This window comes from Electrona antarctica (genome assembly GCF_951216825.1).
Source record: "Electrona antarctica genome assembly, chromosome: 10".
In the NCBI taxonomy this organism is placed as follows: Eukaryota; Metazoa; Chordata; class Actinopteri; order Myctophiformes; family Myctophidae; genus Electrona; species Electrona antarctica.
In genome coordinates this window covers 25,020,887-25,041,102 of record NC_136791.1, presented here as the reverse complement: position 1 = coordinate 25,041,102, position 20,216 = coordinate 25,020,887, and the positions used below count along the sequence as shown (strand labels likewise).

Sequence of the window (20,216 nt, the reverse complement as noted above, 5' to 3'; positions counted from 1 at the left end):
CACACACACACACACACACACACACACACACACACGGAATCCCTGTACCTCTGCTGGGACTTTGAACTTCTCCACCACTCCCATCTCAAAGTAGCAGCGGATTCCCATCTGGATGAGGTCATGCTCGGACACGGGCAGGTCACTGAAGTGGAACTCCAGCAGGTTAGACTTCTTGGCGTCAGGGATCTTGGCCCTCTGGAGAGAGAGAGAGAGAGAGAGAGAGAGAGAGAGAGAGAGAGAGAGAGAGAGAGAGAGAGAGAGAGAGAGAGAGAGCGAGAGAGAGACGGCCCACACAGTTGGTTATATCTTAGCTCGATTCAACTACGGACAACTTTTTTTTTTTTTCAACCAAGGTTTTACCTTGTTATTAGAGAAAGTAAAATATGAGTGTTACGTTTTTTTCATTTGCTGCTTTTTTTTTTTTTTTTTACATCCCGTGATCTTTTGTGGCCAGATGTAATTTTCTGGAGTCTAGTAGGACTAAATAATAATAAAGAAATAGCTACCGTCTTCATACCAGACTACCAAAGCTCTACATATCACCCATAAACAATATACTGTACTGTAGGTAGAGTCGACCATGATGTTATCCTAAAAGCATTATCGTTTCACCATGTTCTTACCAACAGTTTGTACATTTCCTTTTGGTCACAGTCCTCTGGTGCACTGCCCATCTTCTCCTCAGTGTTCTGCACGAATAAAAAGAAAGTAGAAGAATCTAATAACACATCATGATCTTCTAAAATGATCTCTATTTGCCGTAGGGCTAAAAGTTCAGACCCTTAAGGTCCCTGCACACTGGCTGCGTATTTCGGATTTTTTGAGTTTTCCCGTCGGTTTTCCAAAAAACGCGTCCAGTGTGCAACCACCTTTGCACGCACGCACGCACGCGCGCGCGCACGCACACGCACACGCACACGCACACACACATGTAGACATTGCTTGAATTCAAAATATATAATTAAGAAGTAAATTAGAAGAAAAAATGTTTTCACTACTTGATTAGAGGGAAAAAGTCGAGTCTTGACCTGAAAACCACGGCTAGTTTAACGATCAGTGATGGACCAGCTCAGTAGTTAAGAGTGTCCGTCCTGAGACTGGGAGAGGTTGGGGTTCGACCCCCGGCCGGTCGGGTCATACCAAAGACTATAAAAATGGGACCCAGTGCCTCCCTGCTCGACACTCGGCATCAAGGGTTGGATTGGGGGGGTAAGTCCCTGCGACATACTAGCGTCATGTCCAAGGGGTGTACTTGTACATAAAGCTGCCTCACGCTACAGAAACAGGAGCCTCATCATGGGCCTCATGGCTCGGCAAGGCTTACTCTTCTTCTTTTTCAGTGCCGGACGGTGGCAGGTCAGGAGGGACTTACCAGGATGGTCTGGACGTGTTGTGGGGTGGCTTTGTTCTGGTAGTTGAGCTGCTCCTGGGCGATGTCTTTGGCCCACTCTGTTTTGTTCAGCTTGTCGTACGTGTCACAGTTCAGCGTGGACCAGCCCAGGAACTGGGTGAGGGCCTACAAGTAATACCAGGAAACAATCCATCACAAAAAAAGTCCCAACTTTAACCAATATTAAGACCGGGAACACATCCGTTTCACCTTAGCTTTTAACCAATTTTAGGATTAGGATTTAGAAGACATTAGAATCTGGTCTCAGGTCTCAATGGGTTAATGACTGCAGTATGGTGGGTGTATATCGTTGCTGTCGGGGGCAGAAACCTGTTATCTCTAAACTGCAACTTTTTGTGCTTTCTTTTCTTCCTAAATAAAATGTACGAAATTTTTTATTTAAATTTAAAATTTGACTAAAATGTGAATTTACATTAAATTTACAATTTAGGCATTTAACCGTTTTGTTAGAAACACAAATCTTGTGTATACTACTGCAATCATATTGTCTAACACTGGCTTTGTTTCGTCGACTGAAACTAAGATGAAAAATGTTCGTCGACCAACCTTTCTCACTGAGAAAAACTAAGCTATGATGACTAAAACTAAGACTAAATCAATAGCAGATCTACAAGCTCATAGCACGGCACCGAGTGCCACGCTATGAGCTTGTAGGTCTGCTATTTTTTTTTAATCGTGAAAATGTAGTGCAAATCTTTGAATATATATTCTTTCAGAGCCAACGTTTTTAACTCATATCTTTGCTTTGCTTCGATTCATACTTCTGTAACTTGCTCGTCCGGCTCGTCAAACGGTTTGCCGTCCTTCCTGTTGAAGAAGGTGGCGATGCCCACTATCTCCTCTTTCTTGTTGACGATGGGCAGAGAGAGGACGTTCTTTATCTTCCAGCCCGTCTCGTCCACGGCTTCTTTCTGAGAGGCACATTTAAACCAAACATCCACACGTTATCTTTCTGAGAGGCACATTAAACCAAACATCCACACGTTATCTTTCTGAGAGGCACAGTCAACCCATTCAGCATGGGTGCCCTTTTTGGTGTTTTAAGCATTATGTTATACTTTAGCAGTTGAAAAATAGCATATCTACAAGCTCATAACGCGGCACCGAGTGCCGCGCTATGAGCTTGTAGATCGTGACAATGTGGCGCAAATCTTTGAATATATATTCTTTCAGAGCGACCGTTTTTAACTCAAATCTTTGCTTCTGGGAGCGTCCCTGGAACAACATATTTTCGTGGCCAAATACAGATAATTCTGGGGGTCCTTGACATGAATAAAGTTGAGCACATAGAAACATAGGTTTTTCTGAAAACTGTTTTTTTATAGAATCGGCACCCAGGTCCAAATGGGTTAAACCAAACATCCAGACGTTATCTTTCTGAGAGGCACATTTAACCAAACATCCAGACGTTATCTTTCTGAGAGGCACATTAAACCAAACATCCAGACGTTATCTTTCTGAGAGGCACATTTAACCAAACATCCGTTATCTTTCTGAGAGGCACATTTAACCAAACATCCAGACGTTATCTTTCTGAGAGGCACATTTAACCAAACATCCACACGTTATCTTTCTGAGAGGCACATTAAACCAAACATCCAGAAGTTATCTTTCTGAGAGGCACATTTAACCAAACATCCGTTATCTTTCTGAGAGGCACATTAAACCAAACATCCAGACGTTATCTTTCTGAGAGGCACATTAAACCAAACATCCAGACGTTATCTTTCTGAGAGGCACATTTAACCAAACATCCGTTATCTTTCTGAGAGGCACATTTAACCAAACATCCAGACGTTATCTTTCTGAGAGGCACATTTAACCAAACATCCACACGTTATCTTTCTGAGAGGCACATTAAACCAAACATCCAGACGTTATCTTTCTGAGAGGCACATTTAACCAAACATCCGTTATCTTTCTGAGAGGCACATTAAACCAAACATCCAGACGTTATCTTTCTGAGAGGCACATTAAACCAAACATCCAGACGTTATCTTTCTGAGAGGCACATTTTAACCAAACATCCAGACGTTATCTTTCTGAGAGGCACATTAAACCAAACATCCAGACGTTATCTTTCTGAGAGGCACATTTAACCAAACATCCAGACGTTATCTTTCTGAGGCACATTTAACCAAACATCCAGACGTTATCTTTCTGAGAGGCACATTTAACCAAACATCCAGACGTTATCTTTCTGAGAGGCACATTAAACCAAACATCCAGACGTTATCTTTCTGAGAGGCACATTTAACCAAACATCCACACGTTATCTTTCTGAGAGGCACATTTAACCAAACATCTGTTATCTTTCTGAAAGGCACATTCAATCAAACATCCGTTATCTTTCTGAAAGGCACATTTAACCAAACATCCGTTATCTTTCTGAGAGGCACATTCAATCAAACATCCGTTATCTTTCTGAGAGGCACATTCAATCAAACATCCGTTATCTTTCTGAGAGGCACATTCAATCAAACATCCGTTATCTTTCTGAAAGGCACATTCAATCAAACATCCGTTATCTTTCTGAAAGGCACATTCAATCAAACATCCATTAACTTTCTGAAAGGCACATTCAATCAAACATCCGTTATCTTTCTGAAAGGCACATTCAATCAAACATCCATTAACTTTCTGAAAGGCACATTCAATCAAACATCCATTAACTTTCTGAAAGGCACATTCAATCAAACATCCGTTATCTTTCTGAAAGGCACATTCAATCAAACATCCATTAACTTTCTGAAAGGCACATTCAATCAAACATCCATTAACTTTCTGAAAGGCACATTCAATCAAACATCCATTAACTTTCTGAAAGGCACATTCAATCAAACATCCGTTATCTTTCTGAAAGGCACATTCAATCAAACATCCATTAACTTTCTGAAAGGCACATTCAATCAAACATCCATTAACTTTCTGAAAGGCACATTCAATCAAACATCCATTAACTTTCTGAAAGGCACATTCAATCAAACATCCATTAACTTTCTGAAAGGCACATTCAATCAAACATCCATTAACTTTCTGAAAGGCACATTCAATCATGATGAATCAGTAAGAATCTCAAATAACCACTTAACCCAGTGGTCCACTAGTGGGCCTTGAGGAGGATGGAGGTGGTCCCCATACAGCTAAATGATGGGGTCCAGGGACCACTAGTGGGCCTTGAGGAGGATGGAGGTGGTCCCCATACAGCTAAATGATGGGGTCCAGGGACCACTAGTGGGCCTTGAGGAGGATGGAGGTGGTTCCCATACAGACCACTAGTGGGCCTTGAGGAGGATGGAGGTGGTCCCCATACAGACCACTAGTGGGCCTTGAGGAGGATGGAGTTGGTCCCCATACAGACCACTAGTGGGCCTTGAGGAGGATGGAGGTGGTCCCCATACAGCTAAATGATGGGGTCCAGGGACCACTAGTGGGCCTTGAGGAGGATGGAGGTGGTCCCCATACAGACCACTAGTGGGCCTTGAGGAGGATGGAGGTGGTCCCCATACAGACCACTAGTGGGCCTTGAGGAGGATGGAGGTGGTCCCCATACAGCTAAATGATGGAGAGTTGGTAACCTTGAGGAGGATGGAGGTGGTCCCCATACAGCGAAATGATGGAGGTGGTCCCCATACAGCTAAATGATGGAGAGTTGGTAACCTTGAGGAGGATGGAGGTGGTCCCCATACAGCTAAATGATGGAGAGTTGGTAACCTTGAGGAGGATGGAGGTGGTCCCCATACAGCTAAATGATGGAGAGTTGGTAACCTTGAGGAGGATGGAGGTGGTCCCCATACAGCTAAATGATGGAGTTGGTAACCTTGAGGAGGATGGAGGTGGTCCCCATACAGCTAAATGATGGAGAGTTGGTAACCAAATGGTACCCTTATAGATCTTTAACTCTTGGACTGACTTAACCCATTAAAACCGGGAATAAAAGCATTCGTGACATTTTAGCTATTCAAAAATAGCAGATATGCAAGCTCTTTTAGATCTGCCATTAATGAAAATCTGCACGAAGCTTTGAATGAATATATTAAAGCAGAATTTTTAACTCGGATCATTGCTTCTGGGGGGATCCCTGGAACTAAATACTTTGAGACGGTGGTCCGCCACCAAATATATATAACATGAAAAGGTTTGATAATTAACCACTGATATAGCAACAGGAAACTGTCCGGATTTGGAAGACATAAGTTCAAGTTCACGTGATCGATTGTAAAAAACAATAAACACTATGCCGATTTGCTCAGACACTATGATGCAAAATTCTCAGTGGTGGAAAAAGTACTCAATTGTTTTACTTAAGTAAATGTACCAATACTGCAATTTAGAACTACTTCGTTACAAGCAAAAGTACGGAATTTAAAATGTACTTGAGTAAAAGTACAAAAGTATCGGCATCAAAATGTACTTAAAGTACTAAAAGTAAAAGTACTCATTGTGCAGAATGTGCCATTTCACAAGTTCAAAATGTGTACAAAATCTATTGAAAATAGCAGATCTACAAGCTCACAATTGTGAGCTTGAAGTGGTTCATGTATGTTTTCTAATCAAAATTAAAATCTCAAAAGTAATTAATAACTAAAGTTTTCATAGTAGTAGAAGTAAAAGTAAATACTCAAGTAAAGTACAAATACCTCAAAATTGTACTTAAGTACAGTACTTAAGTAAAAGTACTTAGTTACTTTCCACCACTGAAAATTCTCCATTCATTGTCAATGGGAATTTAATGTTTGTGGACAACCAAAAGCTGGATGTAGAAGGGGATGGCGCCCCTCAAAAAAATAAATCACACCTGTACGAACTGAGTGGTGCAACTCCCCCCTCTCTCCCTCTCCCTAATAATGGATTTTATTTATAACGCACTTTACATTCCAAGGAATCTCAAAGTGCTTCAGAAAATAAAAGCAGAAGAAACAACACACCATTAAAAACATCTAATAAAACAGGAACATTTAAAACATAAGGAACATTTAAAACATAAGGGCAAGGCTATAAAAATGCTTTGGTAAAAAGGAAAGTTTTTAGTCCTCTCTTAAAAGTGTCAACCGACTGTGGGGCTCTCAGGTGGGCGGGGAGAGCGTTCCACAGTTCGGGGGCGACCGAGCAGAAGGCCCGGTCACCCATGGTGCGTAGGTTTGTTTTTGAGGGTTTGAGGAGGTTGGTGTTTGAGGAGCGGAGGGAGCGGGTAGAGGATTTAACTGTGACAAGTTCCTTGAGGTAGGGGGGGGGGCATTGCCGTCTCTCATTAGCAGGCAACAGTGCAACACTATCTCTCTCTCTCTCTCTGTTTCTGGCACACCAGCTCCACTTCTGCCCCTACTGGTACTCTAAACATCGGGACATAGTCACATAGTCCCATAGGGACATTGCTGTTCCTTGGAGTGGTTGCACCACTCAAAAAAGGAAAATGGGTGGAAGTGATCTCACCTGGAATGTGAAGTAGTCGTCTGCTGGGGCGTTCATCATGTTACAGATCTGGGATCAAGGAGACATGAGGTAAGAGACAGTCTGGGATCATTTCATACGTTTTGAATGAAATGTGTAGTGTACTTTCATTCATTTCTTTATCCCACCATTTTTGTAACCCATTTTTTTTTCACCCAGTGTCAATTGTCTAATGTAATCCTATAGACGCTATACACTCCCACGCCAACCTGGGGAGAGCAACGGACTGACCTCATGCTTCCTTCAATGCATGAAGAGTCCAAGCTGCTTCTTTTCACCTGACAGGGGGGGTGGGGGGGGGGAGTTTCCCCGGTTGGACGTATTATAGCGTGTGGAAGGAACACGTTATTCCAACCAGTTCCTTTCCCCCTCCATCAGGCGCCCCGACTGGCCAGGGGGAGGCAGTATAGAGACCAGGATTACTACTGGAATGAAATGTGTTGTAGGACAAGAGGACAACTTACAAATCCATTCTCGGCCACGTATGTGGGCAGTCCACTGACCAGGGCCCAGTGGTCAGCAGGAGGGGCTCTGTGGAACGGACGAGGTCATGAAGAAAGAAACATCAGTGGTGGAAAAAAGTACTCGCATTTTTGTAAAAGTACAATATTCAGAGATGTATTGGAAAGTGTAAATACTCAAGTAAAGTACAAACACCTCAACATATTACTTAAGTACAGTACTTGAGAAAATGAAACATTATGTAGATCTGTTCATTAACCCCTTTAGGATTGAGGCCGATTCTAAAAAAGAAAAATCTTCTAAAACAGTTATCTGAAAAACCTCATGTTTCTAGCTCAACCTTTTTCATGTCAAGGACCCCCAACATATTTTCACCATCTGAAAATATGTTGTTCCAGGGACCCCCCTGAAGCAAAGATTTTCACGATTAAAAAAAATAGCAGATCTACAAGCTTGTAGCGCGGCACTCGGTACCGCGCTATGGGGTTCCCGTCCTGAATGGGTTAAGCATGTATTTCATATTTACATGTCCATTTCAGCTCTGACACTTATTTCAGACATGCTCTACGCATGTATAGAATAGATTCTGCCTGTGCTATTAACTCATTTTGGATAAAAAACAACAATGCTGAAAAAACACTCTATAGATTTCCACTGTTACGCGGACGACACTCAACTATATCTATCGATGAAACCGAACGAAACGGACCAACTAGTCAAACTTCAAGCATGTCTTAAAGACATAAAGAGTTGGATGACCCGTAATTACCTACTCCTCAACTCTGACAAAACGGAAGTTATCGTTATTGGCCCTAAGCCCCTAAGAGACAAACTAGCCGACGAGAACTTTTCCCTAGATGGCATTACCTTGGCCTCCAAGGCCACTGTAAAGAATCTGGGAGTTATCTTTGATCAAGATATGTCCTTCAAATCTCACATCAAACAAATCTCAAAGACTGCCTTTTTTCACCTGCGTAATATTGCAAAGGTTAGGCACATCCTGTCCAAAAATGACGCAGAAAAACTTGTCCACGCATTTGTTACCTCAAGGCTGGACTACTGCAACTCGCTATTGTCAGGCTGCCCAAGTAAGTCTCTGAAAAGCCTACAGCTAGTTCAAAATGCTGCGGCGCGTGTGCTGACAGGTACCAGAAGAAGAGACCATATCACTCCTTCACTGGCCTCTCTACACTGGCTCCCGGTTAAATACAGAATAGAGTTCAAAATTCTTCTCCTCACCTACAAAGCTCTCAATGGTCAGGCACCACAATATCTCAAAGAACTCATCGATCCCTACAAACCAAATAGAACACCAGTGCGTTTACAGTATGCAAAAATGCTTACTGTCCCAAAAATATCAAAAGTTACAATAGGAGGCAGGGCGTTTATGTCCCAGGCACCTCAGCTGTGGAACCTTCTCCCGGCTTCGGTCCGTGGGGCTGACACGCTCTGCACATTCAAGACTAGGTTGAAAACCTTTCTCTACGACAAAGCCTATAGCTAGACTTGTCTCCAGTACTCGCTCACCCGATAAAGTCATAAGGGTGAGAACTGAGTAAGGGGAACCTCCCACCAAACCCCGCACCTGTGTTGTGTGTCTGCTAAATACCATAATTGTACATTGTTTGTGTGGGTTTGTCTCCCAGCAGTGCTTGTAATATACACTGTATAGGCTCCAGTAAGGCCTGCCACTAACCCAACATCCGGGGAATCCTTCCCCGGAGTCTCTTTTTGTCCACCACTTCGCAGTTCCGTGGACCTCTAATATTAACCCCCAACTGACTGCCGAGTGTGACCGTGGACCAGGCCACTTCATGGAGCCCAGCAGTCTCCCAGCAGTGCTTGTAATATACACTGTATAGGCTCCAGTAAGGCCTGCCACTAACCCAACATCCGGGGAATCCTTCCCCGGAGTCTCTTTTTGTCCTCCACTTCGCAGTTCCGTGGACCTTTAATATTAACCCCCAACTGACTGCCGAGTGTGACCGTGGACCAGGCCACTTCATGGAGCCCACCAGAAGTGTGACCGTGGACCCGGCCTCACAGTGCACGACCTGGACCAGATGTGGACCAGGCCCCTCCATGGAGCCCACCCTGTCTATCTCTCTTCTATTCTTTCTTCCTATTCCCCTCTACCCTCCCCCCCCTCTCCCCCGACACGGTCGAGGCAGATGGCCGCCCACCCTAGAGTCGGGTTCTGCCTGACGTTTCTTCCTAAAGGGGAGTTTTTCGTTACCATTGTCGCAATATTGCTTGCTCTGGGTGGATCTTTGTTGGTTGTAAAGTGTCTTGAGACAACTTGTTGTGATTTGACACTTTAATAAAATTGAATTGAATTGAATTGAAAAGCTGGAACCAGCGCGATGGCAGCCCGTGGGTCAAATTGGCCTGCCACCATGCCACGTATATGGAATTTATCAACGTCACTTTCTTTTTGTCTCCACCAGGCCGAGATGGGGAGAGAGTATGTTTTGCACTCCGTCCGTCCGTGTGTCCGTCCATCCGTCCGTCCGTTAACAGCTAATCTCTAGCACCGTTAACCCGATCCATGCCAAACTTTGCACACACACTGTCCATCCTAATTGGCTAACATTGCCTTTCAAAGTTTGCAGGACTGGCCCGTTTTGAACAAAAAGCCTGAAATCATGAACGCAGCGTGCATTTTACGTGAAATCTTTCAAGCACTTTCCTACTAGGCTGAGGAATATATCCCACCCTTTTCACATTGGCCTGTTATAGCACCACCAACCGGTGGATTTTGGCAAAACACATTTTTGGAACAAAATGCCTCAAATCATCCAATTTCCATCAAAGGCATAAGAACGACATCATTAATATAAATCATTAATATAAATCAAAAACAATAAAGGACCAAGTATGGAGCCCATATGGGGTTCCACATGGGCTCCATACTTGGTCCTTTATTGTTTTTGATTTATATTAATGATTTAACCATGAACTGCAATAAGTTTCTTCCTATTTTATTTGCAGATTATACCAATCTCATTGCCTCACACAGGGATTTAAATACCCTCGTTAAATATGTTAATGATGAATTGTTGGATGTCTTCAAATGGTTTCAATTGAATAAGCTTACTCTCAATACAAAAAAATGCAACTTCATGATTTTTAGCAATATAAACAAAACATTTCCCAAAGAAAAACCTAGAATTGTAATCAATGGCTCTGAAATTTGCCAGGTTCCACATACTAAATTCTTGGGTGTCATTATAGATGAACATTTAAATTGGAAACAACATATTGATACTGTATGTATGAAGTCTGTGAAGATGCTTGGTATATTGAGAAAAATCTGCCCATTTGTTCTTCTTTCATGTCATTTAACACTCTATTATAGCTATTATAGTCTGGGCTACTACATATTCAACATATCTCACTAAATTACTGATCATTCGAAAAAGGTTTCTGAGAATGATTTCACATTCAAATAGGTTTGAGCCATCTGCCCCGCTCTTTATCAAATATTCACTATTACCCATTGACAACGTAAACGTTTTTCAGACCTGTTTATTTATGTTTAAATTTAAAAAATGCAAACAAGACTGCCATTCACTCCTACCCCACAAGGCAAACAGATGATTTTGAATTACCCTATTGTCGCACTTCCACATCAATCTTTCATCTATGGAATTCCCTAGATGCCTCACTTAAATCCTCATTATCCTTGCCAATATTCAAGAAACATCTAAAGAAATCTTATTTTTTCCTCTCTGTAGATTACATGATTTACTTTGATTTGTTATATTTTCTTTTGTGTTTGTTGTTGTATTGTTTATTTCCCCTTTTTGTGCAGTCTGTGTTTTTATTTCTTTATTGCACAGCTGCCTCCCTTTGCCAACTTGTAGACTTTTGTATTGTTCTTAATGCACTTTTAATCTGTTTAATCAATAACCTCTTCCATACAGGAAAGGATTCCAAATAAGCCCGCTGGCTTCTTCCTTTCCTTTCCTTGCATTGTATTTTTGTTCTTTGATATGTATTGTCTATTTTGTATACTATGTGCTAAATAAAGAAACCTAAACCTAAACAAATGGCACCCTTTTCACATTGGCCTATTATAGCACCACCAGGAGGATTTTTCGAGGGGCGCTAGCCCCTCCTATAAACAGCTTTTGTCCCCACACGTCTCAATATTTGCCATTGACAATGAAAGGAGAAATTAGGTCAAATGTCTGCCAAATATGACATAAATGTAACCTATCACATTGTTCATGAGATGATGTATGATGATGTATAATGATAAGAGTGCCCCTCACTTCACACAGGTGTGATTTTTTATTGTGACACGTTGTGAGCTAGTATTTGTGGTGAATGTTCCCCCCAGAATATAGGGATTCTGGGGTGTAAGTGGTTAAAGGAGAAGTATACAGTAGCAATTATGTTCAATCTGTCCTAATGGGGGAGATCGTTTTCTCCCCATTAGGACAGATTGAACATAATTGCTACTGTATACTTTGCCTTTGAAGTGAGGGGCGCTCTTTGCGTCCTCACCTTCGTCTTCAATGTTTGTGTTACGCAATGTTTGTGTTTACACAAACACTCAAAATTGTCCATTCATTGTCAATGGGATTTAATGGGATAAAATCAAATCTAAATCAAATCAAAACCATGCATGCACTGTTCATATACAATAAAGTATGTTATGCTACTCACGGGATGACCTTGATCTCCTCCTTTTCCGTTTCCAGAAGGTAATCAATGATTTTGTAGAAATTGATTTCCTAAAAAAAGATACAAAAACATTTGATGATTATTATGCATTTGTTTAATCATCAGAATGTGTGTGTGATTTGTGAATCCTTGTGAAAGGATCGATGGCATATCCATGGCATCGGAAGATTGTGGCAGACAGTGGTGGAAAAAAGGTACTCACATGTTTTACTTAAGTAAAAGTATCAATACTGCAATGTAGAACTACTCTTTGGAATTCAACATGTACTTGAGTAAAACTACAAAAGTATTGGTATCAAAATGTACCAAAAGTAAAAGTAGTCATTGTGCAGAATGTCCCATATTTCAAGTTTTCAAATGGATAAAAATCTTTTGAAAATAGTGATGTCAATGTAACAGGCTCTGATGTCACACAGAGTAATGATGTCATTGTAACAGACTATGATGTCACAGAGTGTAGTGATGTCATTGTAACAGACTATGATGTCACAGAGTGTAGTGATGGCATTGTAACAGACTATGATGTCACAGAGTGTAGTGATGTCATTGTAACAGACTATGATGTCACAGAGTGTAGTGATGTCATTGTAACAGACTATGATGTCACACAGAGTAGTGACGTCATTGTAACAGACTATGATGTCACAGAGTGTAGTGATGTCATTGTAACAGGCAGCTCCCGGTCGCTGCCCGCACAGAATACAAGACTCTGATGCTGGCATTCAAAGCAACGAAAGGTATGGCTCCCCCATATCTTGCAAGCATGATTGAACCCTACAAACCCTCCCGCGCACTCAGATCAGCCAACGCAGGAAAGCTGGAAGTACCCTCACTAAAAACGCCGGGACAACGCTTCACACGTCCCAAACTCTTCTCCCTTCTGGCCCCAAAACTGTGGAATGCACTTCCCGTTGCAATCAGAACTGCAGCATCACTCCCAATCTTCCGCCGTAGTCTGAAAACCCACCTTTTCAGACTCCATCATGGCCCATAGCACTTACCCTACCCCCTTAGATAGCACTTTTTAGACTTTGAAACAGACTTATAGCATGTCATGTAGACAGCACAATAATTGCATTGTATGTAGTCATAGCACTTCATAGTACATATGTATAGTATAGTATATGTACAATAGTTTATATGTATAGTGTCATTATATAGATATGTTCTAGTTACATTCTTAGCTTACGCATGTTTCATGATAAATGCATTTTATATATGTGATGTATTCCCATGCTTTTTTGTTTTTGCTTAATGTAAATCGCTCTGGATTAAGAGCGTCTGCTAAATGCCTAAATTGTAACAGACTATGATGTCACACAGAGTGTAGTGATGTCATTGTAACAGACTATGATGTCACACAGAGTGTAATGATGTCATTGTAACAGACTATGATGTCACACAGAGTGTAATGATGTCATTGTAACAGACTATGGTGTCACACAGAGTAGTGATGTCATTGTAACAGACTATGGTGTCACACAGAGTAGTGATGTCATTGTAACAGACTATGATGTCACAGAGTGTAGTGATGTCATTGTAACAGACTATGATGTCACACAGAGTGTAGTGATGTCATTGTAACAGACTATGATGTCACAGAGTAGTGATGTCATTTTAACAGACTATGATGTCACACAGAGTGTAGTGATGTCATTGTAACAGACTATGATGGCACACAGAGTAGTGATGTCATTGTAACAGACTATGATGTCACACAGAGTAGTGATGTCATTGTAACTGTGTTCTTACTCTGCCATCAGGTGTCTTGGGTCCCTTGTAGGGTTCCACGTCTCCTAGTTTGATCGCCCATTCATCATAGAATTCCTATCAAACAAAAGGAGAAAGACTCGTCATTTCATTTGCAATATTATTATTAACCACTAAAAATACTCTCGTCGTACGCCGAATGCCAAAAATAGTCGATCTACAGGCTCACAATACATCGATTTGTGATGCAACGTGTTGCGAGTCTGCAGAACGGCTATTGACATTTATTATCAATTCGGGAGGAATTCTGGCACATTTTTTGCAATCGTTTGAAAATGTTTGCCTATAATGATTGACATGCTCAAAATAGGGAGGTCGGATTGATAGCGGTTAAGTTAACGTGATTATTATATTATTATGAAGAAACCACTTAACAACAAAATGATCATATTTTCAGGAAATGAAGAAAACCTTATATTTTGAAAACAAAGCAATACTGCCTCATCAAAGTAGGTGTTGTGACTTTATATATTGTCAATTACTTGCATGAGAGGGAGGAGAGCTGATGGAGTTAGCGGTTTTACTGTTTCAGACAGTTTGAGGGTCCAGTGGAGTTAAGAGGTTTTGTCCAAAGCACTTTTTACTACTTTTCATTGGTTCAATATTTTCGAAACAACACACAGACGTAAAGGTAGGGCGTTCAATAGCACTGATTTATGCAAAAAAGAAAATAAAACAAATCAAAAACCTCAAAAATGGAGTTAGGTGGTTTCCTCCCGACAGCAACAATATTATTTTTTCAATGCAATGAATGAATCAGTGAATGTTTGTCGATATACCTTGTCTTTGGTCATGTCCAGGAGTCCCACAGAGTAGCGTTCACACTTCAGGTATATTCTCACGGTGTACAGAGCTTTGTGAAACTGCCTCTCGATGTCTGTCAGCTCCTCAAACACCTTGCTGGCCGACCACAGCATCACCTACGGCCAGAGGGGGACAAAGGACTCACATGATGTTTTACTAAAAGTATCAATACTGCAAAGTAGAACTACTCTGTTACAAGTCAAAGTCCGGAATTTAACATTTACTTAAACACTTAGACCGCTAGCATTTATTGATAAATTATGATCTAATTCACGCCAGCATTTTTCCCAGTTGACTCTTATTTTGAAAAGCCACATTTCCAGACTACCGGAAGTGAACATAACCTAGGAAGCTGAACGGGTCCTGGACAGGCCTTATTTACTAGATGGATCTATACCGGGGCACTGGAGACACATTGTCGGCTCTGTGCGGTCAAAGAAACGTTGTTTTAACCAAAAATGCCATCTGGGACAAGGAATAGGAGATACAGGCGATTAATTTGTTATTTATTATTATTATTATTATTAACAACAGGTAGCTACCCGATGCTAACGCAAGTAGCATTATGGCTTGATTGATCGAAAGCGCTATAAAAGCGCAATTGCCATTGATCAACGGCAATGGCGTTAAGAGTAGTATTAAATAATAGGCTTCAATTGACCTAGATCTACGCCAATGGCGCGGAGGGTGTTAAGTACAAAAGTATCTGTATCAACATGTACTTTATAAGTACGAGCAGTAGAAAGCACTGAATGTCTTGTTTCAAATGTCTTTTGAAAACAGCCGATCTACAAGCTCACATTAAGCTTACATTAAGCCGATGTACAAGCTCACAACAATGTGAGCTTGTAGATCCGCTATTTTCAAATGGCCGAAATGTATATAAGGGTGAAGTGGGTGCTTTACCTGGCTCCTTCGGGACTCCACGTCCCACATGTAGGCAGTGTTGGCCTGGAGGATGATCACAGCGGCAAAGTTCAAATATTTGTTGAAGAGCTGCAACAGGTTTAGGAGAGAAAGAAAATCACGTCGGTTTAAAACATGTTCCTATTTTCACTTTCAGTAGCAAAGAATGACACGACAAGATAGTGGCTCAGAGCCTCAGCCTCATGGCCTCAAAAGTCTAATATCTCCCCCGGTCCATAAGGATATCCCTTTGGTCTACTAGTAGATATTGGACTTTCACGCGGGAGACCCGAGTTCGAATCCCAGGCATTAGATAAACACAAAAGGGGTATAGAAACCTTACGTATCGCCATGTGTTGTTCTTGCTTAATGTAAATCACTCTGGATTAAGAGCGTCTGCTAAATGCCTAAAATTGTAAACTAACCTCCTGGTCGCTCTTTGAGAACTCGTTAGCGCCCTGCTTGTTGAGTGCCATGACCACGCCCAGGGGTTCCTTAGCGTCATTCATGATGGGTGCCGTGAGCATGCACTTAGTCGTGTACTTGGTCTGCTTGTCCACAAAGTCACTGAAGTGAGAGTCCTGGAATGGTCAGGACAAAGCGGAGAAAGCGCACACACACACACACACACACACACACACACACACACACACACACACACACACACACACACACACACACACACACACACACACACACACACACACACACACACACACACACACACACACACACACACACACACACACACACACACACACACACACACACACACACACACACAAAATCGTGAAAAGTTGTGCAAATCTTTGAATGTACAGTATATATATTTTAAGGCAAACATTTGTAACTAAGATCTTTGCTTCTGGGGGGGGGGGGGTCCCTGGAACAAATTATTTTCAGATGTGGGTCGGTGGGGCAAATACTTGTCCTTGACATGACAAAGTTTTAGCACAACTGACATAAAAACATACCAGTGGGTATATTCAGAAAATTAGAAGGCATTTGTAGAATCTGGTCTAAGCCGGTCTCAATATATTAACTTGTGACACACATACCGAATGTTCTTTTTTTTTTTTAAATATAATTTTTATCCCACGATTTTGCAACCCATTTTTTCCACCCAGTGTCAATTATCTAATGTAATCCTGGGAGCTACACAGTACACTCCCTCTGCCAACCTGGGGAGAGCAACGGACTGACCTCATGCTTCCCTTCCTCCCTCAAGGCTCACCCTACCTTCTTAAAATGTTTTTTTTAATATATTTTTATAGAGGGACAGACAGTAGGCTGACAGGAAATGGGGGGGGATGACATGCAGTAAAAGCCGTTGGGATCGGGAGTCTTGAACTATACCGGCCCAGGCCTCCTCACCCTACCTTCTTGACGTCGGCGATGTTCTGGGCTTTCTTGGAGTGCGCCGACCACCCGACGAGGCCCATGTCGGTGGGGAAGACGATCTCCACGTTGGGGTTCACCAGACACTTGTCGTAGGCCGAGGTGGGCGTCACGTCGAAGAGCACGTTGCTCAGCTCCGGGGAGCCATTGCGGGAGCGGCACGCCCAGTAGCTGATGCGGTCCGCCTGCACCAGCACGGCGATCCTCTGCAGGACCTGTTGTTTGTTTGTTATTGTGGCGCGCAGTGGAAGAAGAAGAAGAAAAAAAAGAACTCAAATGTTGTCGTTTTTCGTTTGTTTTTAAAAAAAACTCATTTTGGGGCCGGGAACCCCTTTGTGTTTTAAGCATTATGTTACACTTTAGCTATTGAAAAATAGCAGATCTACAAGTTCATAGCGCGGCACCGAGTGCCGCGCTACGAGCTTGTATAGGTCTGCTATTTTTGAAAAATCGTGAAAAATGTGGCGCAAATCTTTTAATATACTGTACATTCTTTCAGAGCCAATGTTTTTAACTCAAATCATTGCTTCTGGCGGGTCCCTGGAACTACATATTTTCAGATGGGGGTTAGGGGCCAATTAAATATAATTTTGGGGGTCCTTGACATGAAAATGTATGAGAACAACTGACATAGAAACATAGGTCAGGTCTAAATGGGTTAAGATTGGGTCTTTTTGGGGGGAGGGGTGGGGGGGTTAGCCTTTATTGATAGATTACAGTAGTTTGACAGGAAAGGGGGAGAGAGATGGCGGGGGAAGGCTGGATTACCAGCCTATAGGTGCCTGGACCGCTCCGCCGGCCCAGGCCATACTCAAATGTTTTTACTTAGCTAAAGGGTGGGCGATATGGAAAAATATCATATTTTTTCACGATATTATCACGATATTTTTTCATGCTATCTTTTTTTTTCACGATATTTATCACCATATCGCCCACCAAAGTATCAATACTGCAATATAGAAATACTCTGTTACGAGTTAAAAAAAAAGTCCCGAATTCGATATGCACTTGAGTAAAAGTACAAAAGTATCTGCATCGAAATGTACTTAAAGTAAGTAAGTAAGTAAAAATGCTCATTGTGCAGAATTTACAATTTCAAGTTTCCAAATCTTTTGAAAATAGCCGATCTACAAGCCCACAATGCGTGGTATCGCGACGCATTGTGAGCTTGTAGATCGGCTATTTTCAAATGGCCAAAATGTCTACAGGGCTGTATATGTATCATGTATGTAATGTACAAAGTAGCTAGTAACTAAAGTTGTCAAAGCTTTCAGTGGAGTAAAATACAATATTTGCCTCTGAAATGCAGTGGAGTAGAAGCAAAAGTACTGACAATTTGACATAATCAAGTAAAGATACAAATACCTCAACATTGTACTTACTATAAGTACTTAAACAAAAGTAATTAGTTCCTCCTCCCCACCACTGACCTTGTGCAGCTGCTTCTCGAAGGGGTCCGTGGTCTGCATCTCCTTGACCAGCTCGAAGATGAACTGGGCCTCCTGGATGCTGGTGGCATCCTTGTAGGAGGCCGGGTCCTTCAACTGCACCTGGTTGTTGAAGGCGGCGGTGATCACGTCCGCCTTCACCTTCTTGTCGAAGTACTCCTTGGCGAACTGCGGGTTGTTGTCCAAGAACTTCTCGCAAGTGTCCTTATCCGCCATCTCTGCCTGAGGGGTTGTATGAATGGACAATATGTACTGTATGTATATCCCGTGCCAGCCGTGCTGTGTCAAGGAGGAGGAGGAAAGAATGCGCAGAGGAGCGGCGGCGGTCTAAATCCACAAAGACGTGTGCGAGAAGAGGAGACACTTATCGAGGCATCCCTCCACCTCCGTATCTTCTTCTGAGCGACGTACACAAGCTGTGGCTCCAGGCTCCTTTCACTCTCCCAGGCCAACAGAAGGTATAGTGGCTTACAGAGTAAGGGGATCCCCTGGTGTTATAATGACTCTGACGCAACACGCAAGAGTCATAAACCCACCTGAGCTTTCTTAACTTGTAAATCCATCCAGCCCAACTTGTCATTTCGGCGACAATCCCCTCACCGGTAATGATGACATGCATGAGTTATGGCACCTCTGACCTGGGCTTGTAAGAGGTCAAGAGGAGCGCGCTGAACGCACGTGCATGGGGAGGTCCCCTGAAGAAGAGCATAAACATGAAATATGCAATAAATCATGAATAATGTCTGCTATGTGTCTGCTGTATGCTGACAGTGGCGTCAATTCGTGCGGCTTCATGGACTCACGTATGAAATTCGGTGCACATTTAACTCTGTATGAATGAGGATAAGGATAATACCATAAATATAAATCCCTTCAAAGAGGGGCAGGACTCAGGAGAGAGCCTGTCTGAATGATAAATGCTGCCTTTAACTGCCTTATTGAGTCTGAGAGGCTTTGTATGAAGATGAGAAATGTGACCGTCATGGGACAGAGTAGTACAGACAGTCGTGCAACGCTAAGTTCGGGCGCAGGACGACATTGTTACGAGGAGTACACAGCATCCGTTTGTAACTCTGAGCGTGTACAAACGCAACCAAAGGAACCCCTACGGGTTCATTTGGTTGAGAAATGTGACCAGCATGCGAGAATAGTAAAGAGACCATCGCACGACTAAATTAAAGTTACGTTGATGAGTTGTAACTTTTTTACTGTGGAAGGGAAAAGCTAACAAGAGTACTAGAGAGAGAAAAGTCCTGTGTCTTGAATAATCTTCTGTTAATAGATATCAATATTTCTTAGTTATCCACTGTAGGCTGATTAGCCAAATGTATATCCACGCTACAGGTGGATAGATTGTTCATTGGAGTAAATAGCGTATACATCCTGCCAATCTCCCTTTGGCATTTTATTTCTACGTCATATTACTCCCTATTTACTTCTTTCTTATTACTCGTTTACTCTAAAGGCTTAAATGTATAACTATCTACCCCTATATGGATCCTTCCTGTGTTCCTACTGTGTTTCTGCTTTTACAGTGGTTTTCAACCAGCGGTCCTGGAAGGGGTTCCCCAGGTGGTCCCCAGCGAGAGGGACCCTTATCGATGGGACCCTGAAGAAAGCTTTTACAGCCGAAACGCGTAAGTCTTTTTTAATGCTCTTTGCCGAGTTTATGCCGTTTAAATAAAGGCTTTTTTACTTGACTGCAACAGTGCCTCGGAGCTTCGGAGCCTCGGAGTTCAATTATTGTTAAACATCTGCATTACTTAATTTACAAGAAGTCTATGCATTAGAGAATGTTTTATTTTTTTTCCTACCAACGTTTGCCTGTTATCTCTCCTATGGTACCAACATCAATACAGCATGGACAACATCTT

The 20,216-nt window shown here is 42.1% G+C and overlaps 1 protein-coding gene across 1 annotated transcript in view; it reads right to left on the bottom strand.

Annotated features, from left to right (window-relative positions):
• The window catches only part of LOC306930543 (cone cGMP-specific 3',5'-cyclic phosphodiesterase subunit alpha'-like), a gene marked incomplete at its 5' end in the record, with an annotated part of 32,461 nt that extends 13,903 nt beyond the window's left edge, over positions 1-18,558 (bottom strand). Inside the window, 13 exons of the mRNA XM_079511564.1 lie at positions 49-195; positions 624-689; positions 1,373-1,516; positions 2,173-2,322; positions 6,845-6,892; positions 7,327-7,393; positions 11,999-12,066; positions 13,769-13,843; positions 14,566-14,706; positions 15,497-15,586; positions 15,922-16,077; positions 16,876-17,109; positions 18,325-18,558. Of these exons, the coding sequence (XP_079367690.1) occupies positions 49-195; positions 624-689; positions 1,373-1,516; positions 2,173-2,322; positions 6,845-6,892; positions 7,327-7,393; positions 11,999-12,066; positions 13,769-13,843; positions 14,566-14,706; positions 15,497-15,586; positions 15,922-16,077; positions 16,876-17,109; positions 18,325-18,558 (1,620 nt within the window). The remainder of the gene's footprint in view (positions 1-48; positions 196-623; positions 690-1,372; positions 1,517-2,172; positions 2,323-6,844; positions 6,893-7,326; positions 7,394-11,998; positions 12,067-13,768; positions 13,844-14,565; positions 14,707-15,496; positions 15,587-15,921; positions 16,078-16,875; positions 17,110-18,324) is intronic.
• Positions 18,559-20,216: the final 1,658 nt, after the last annotated feature.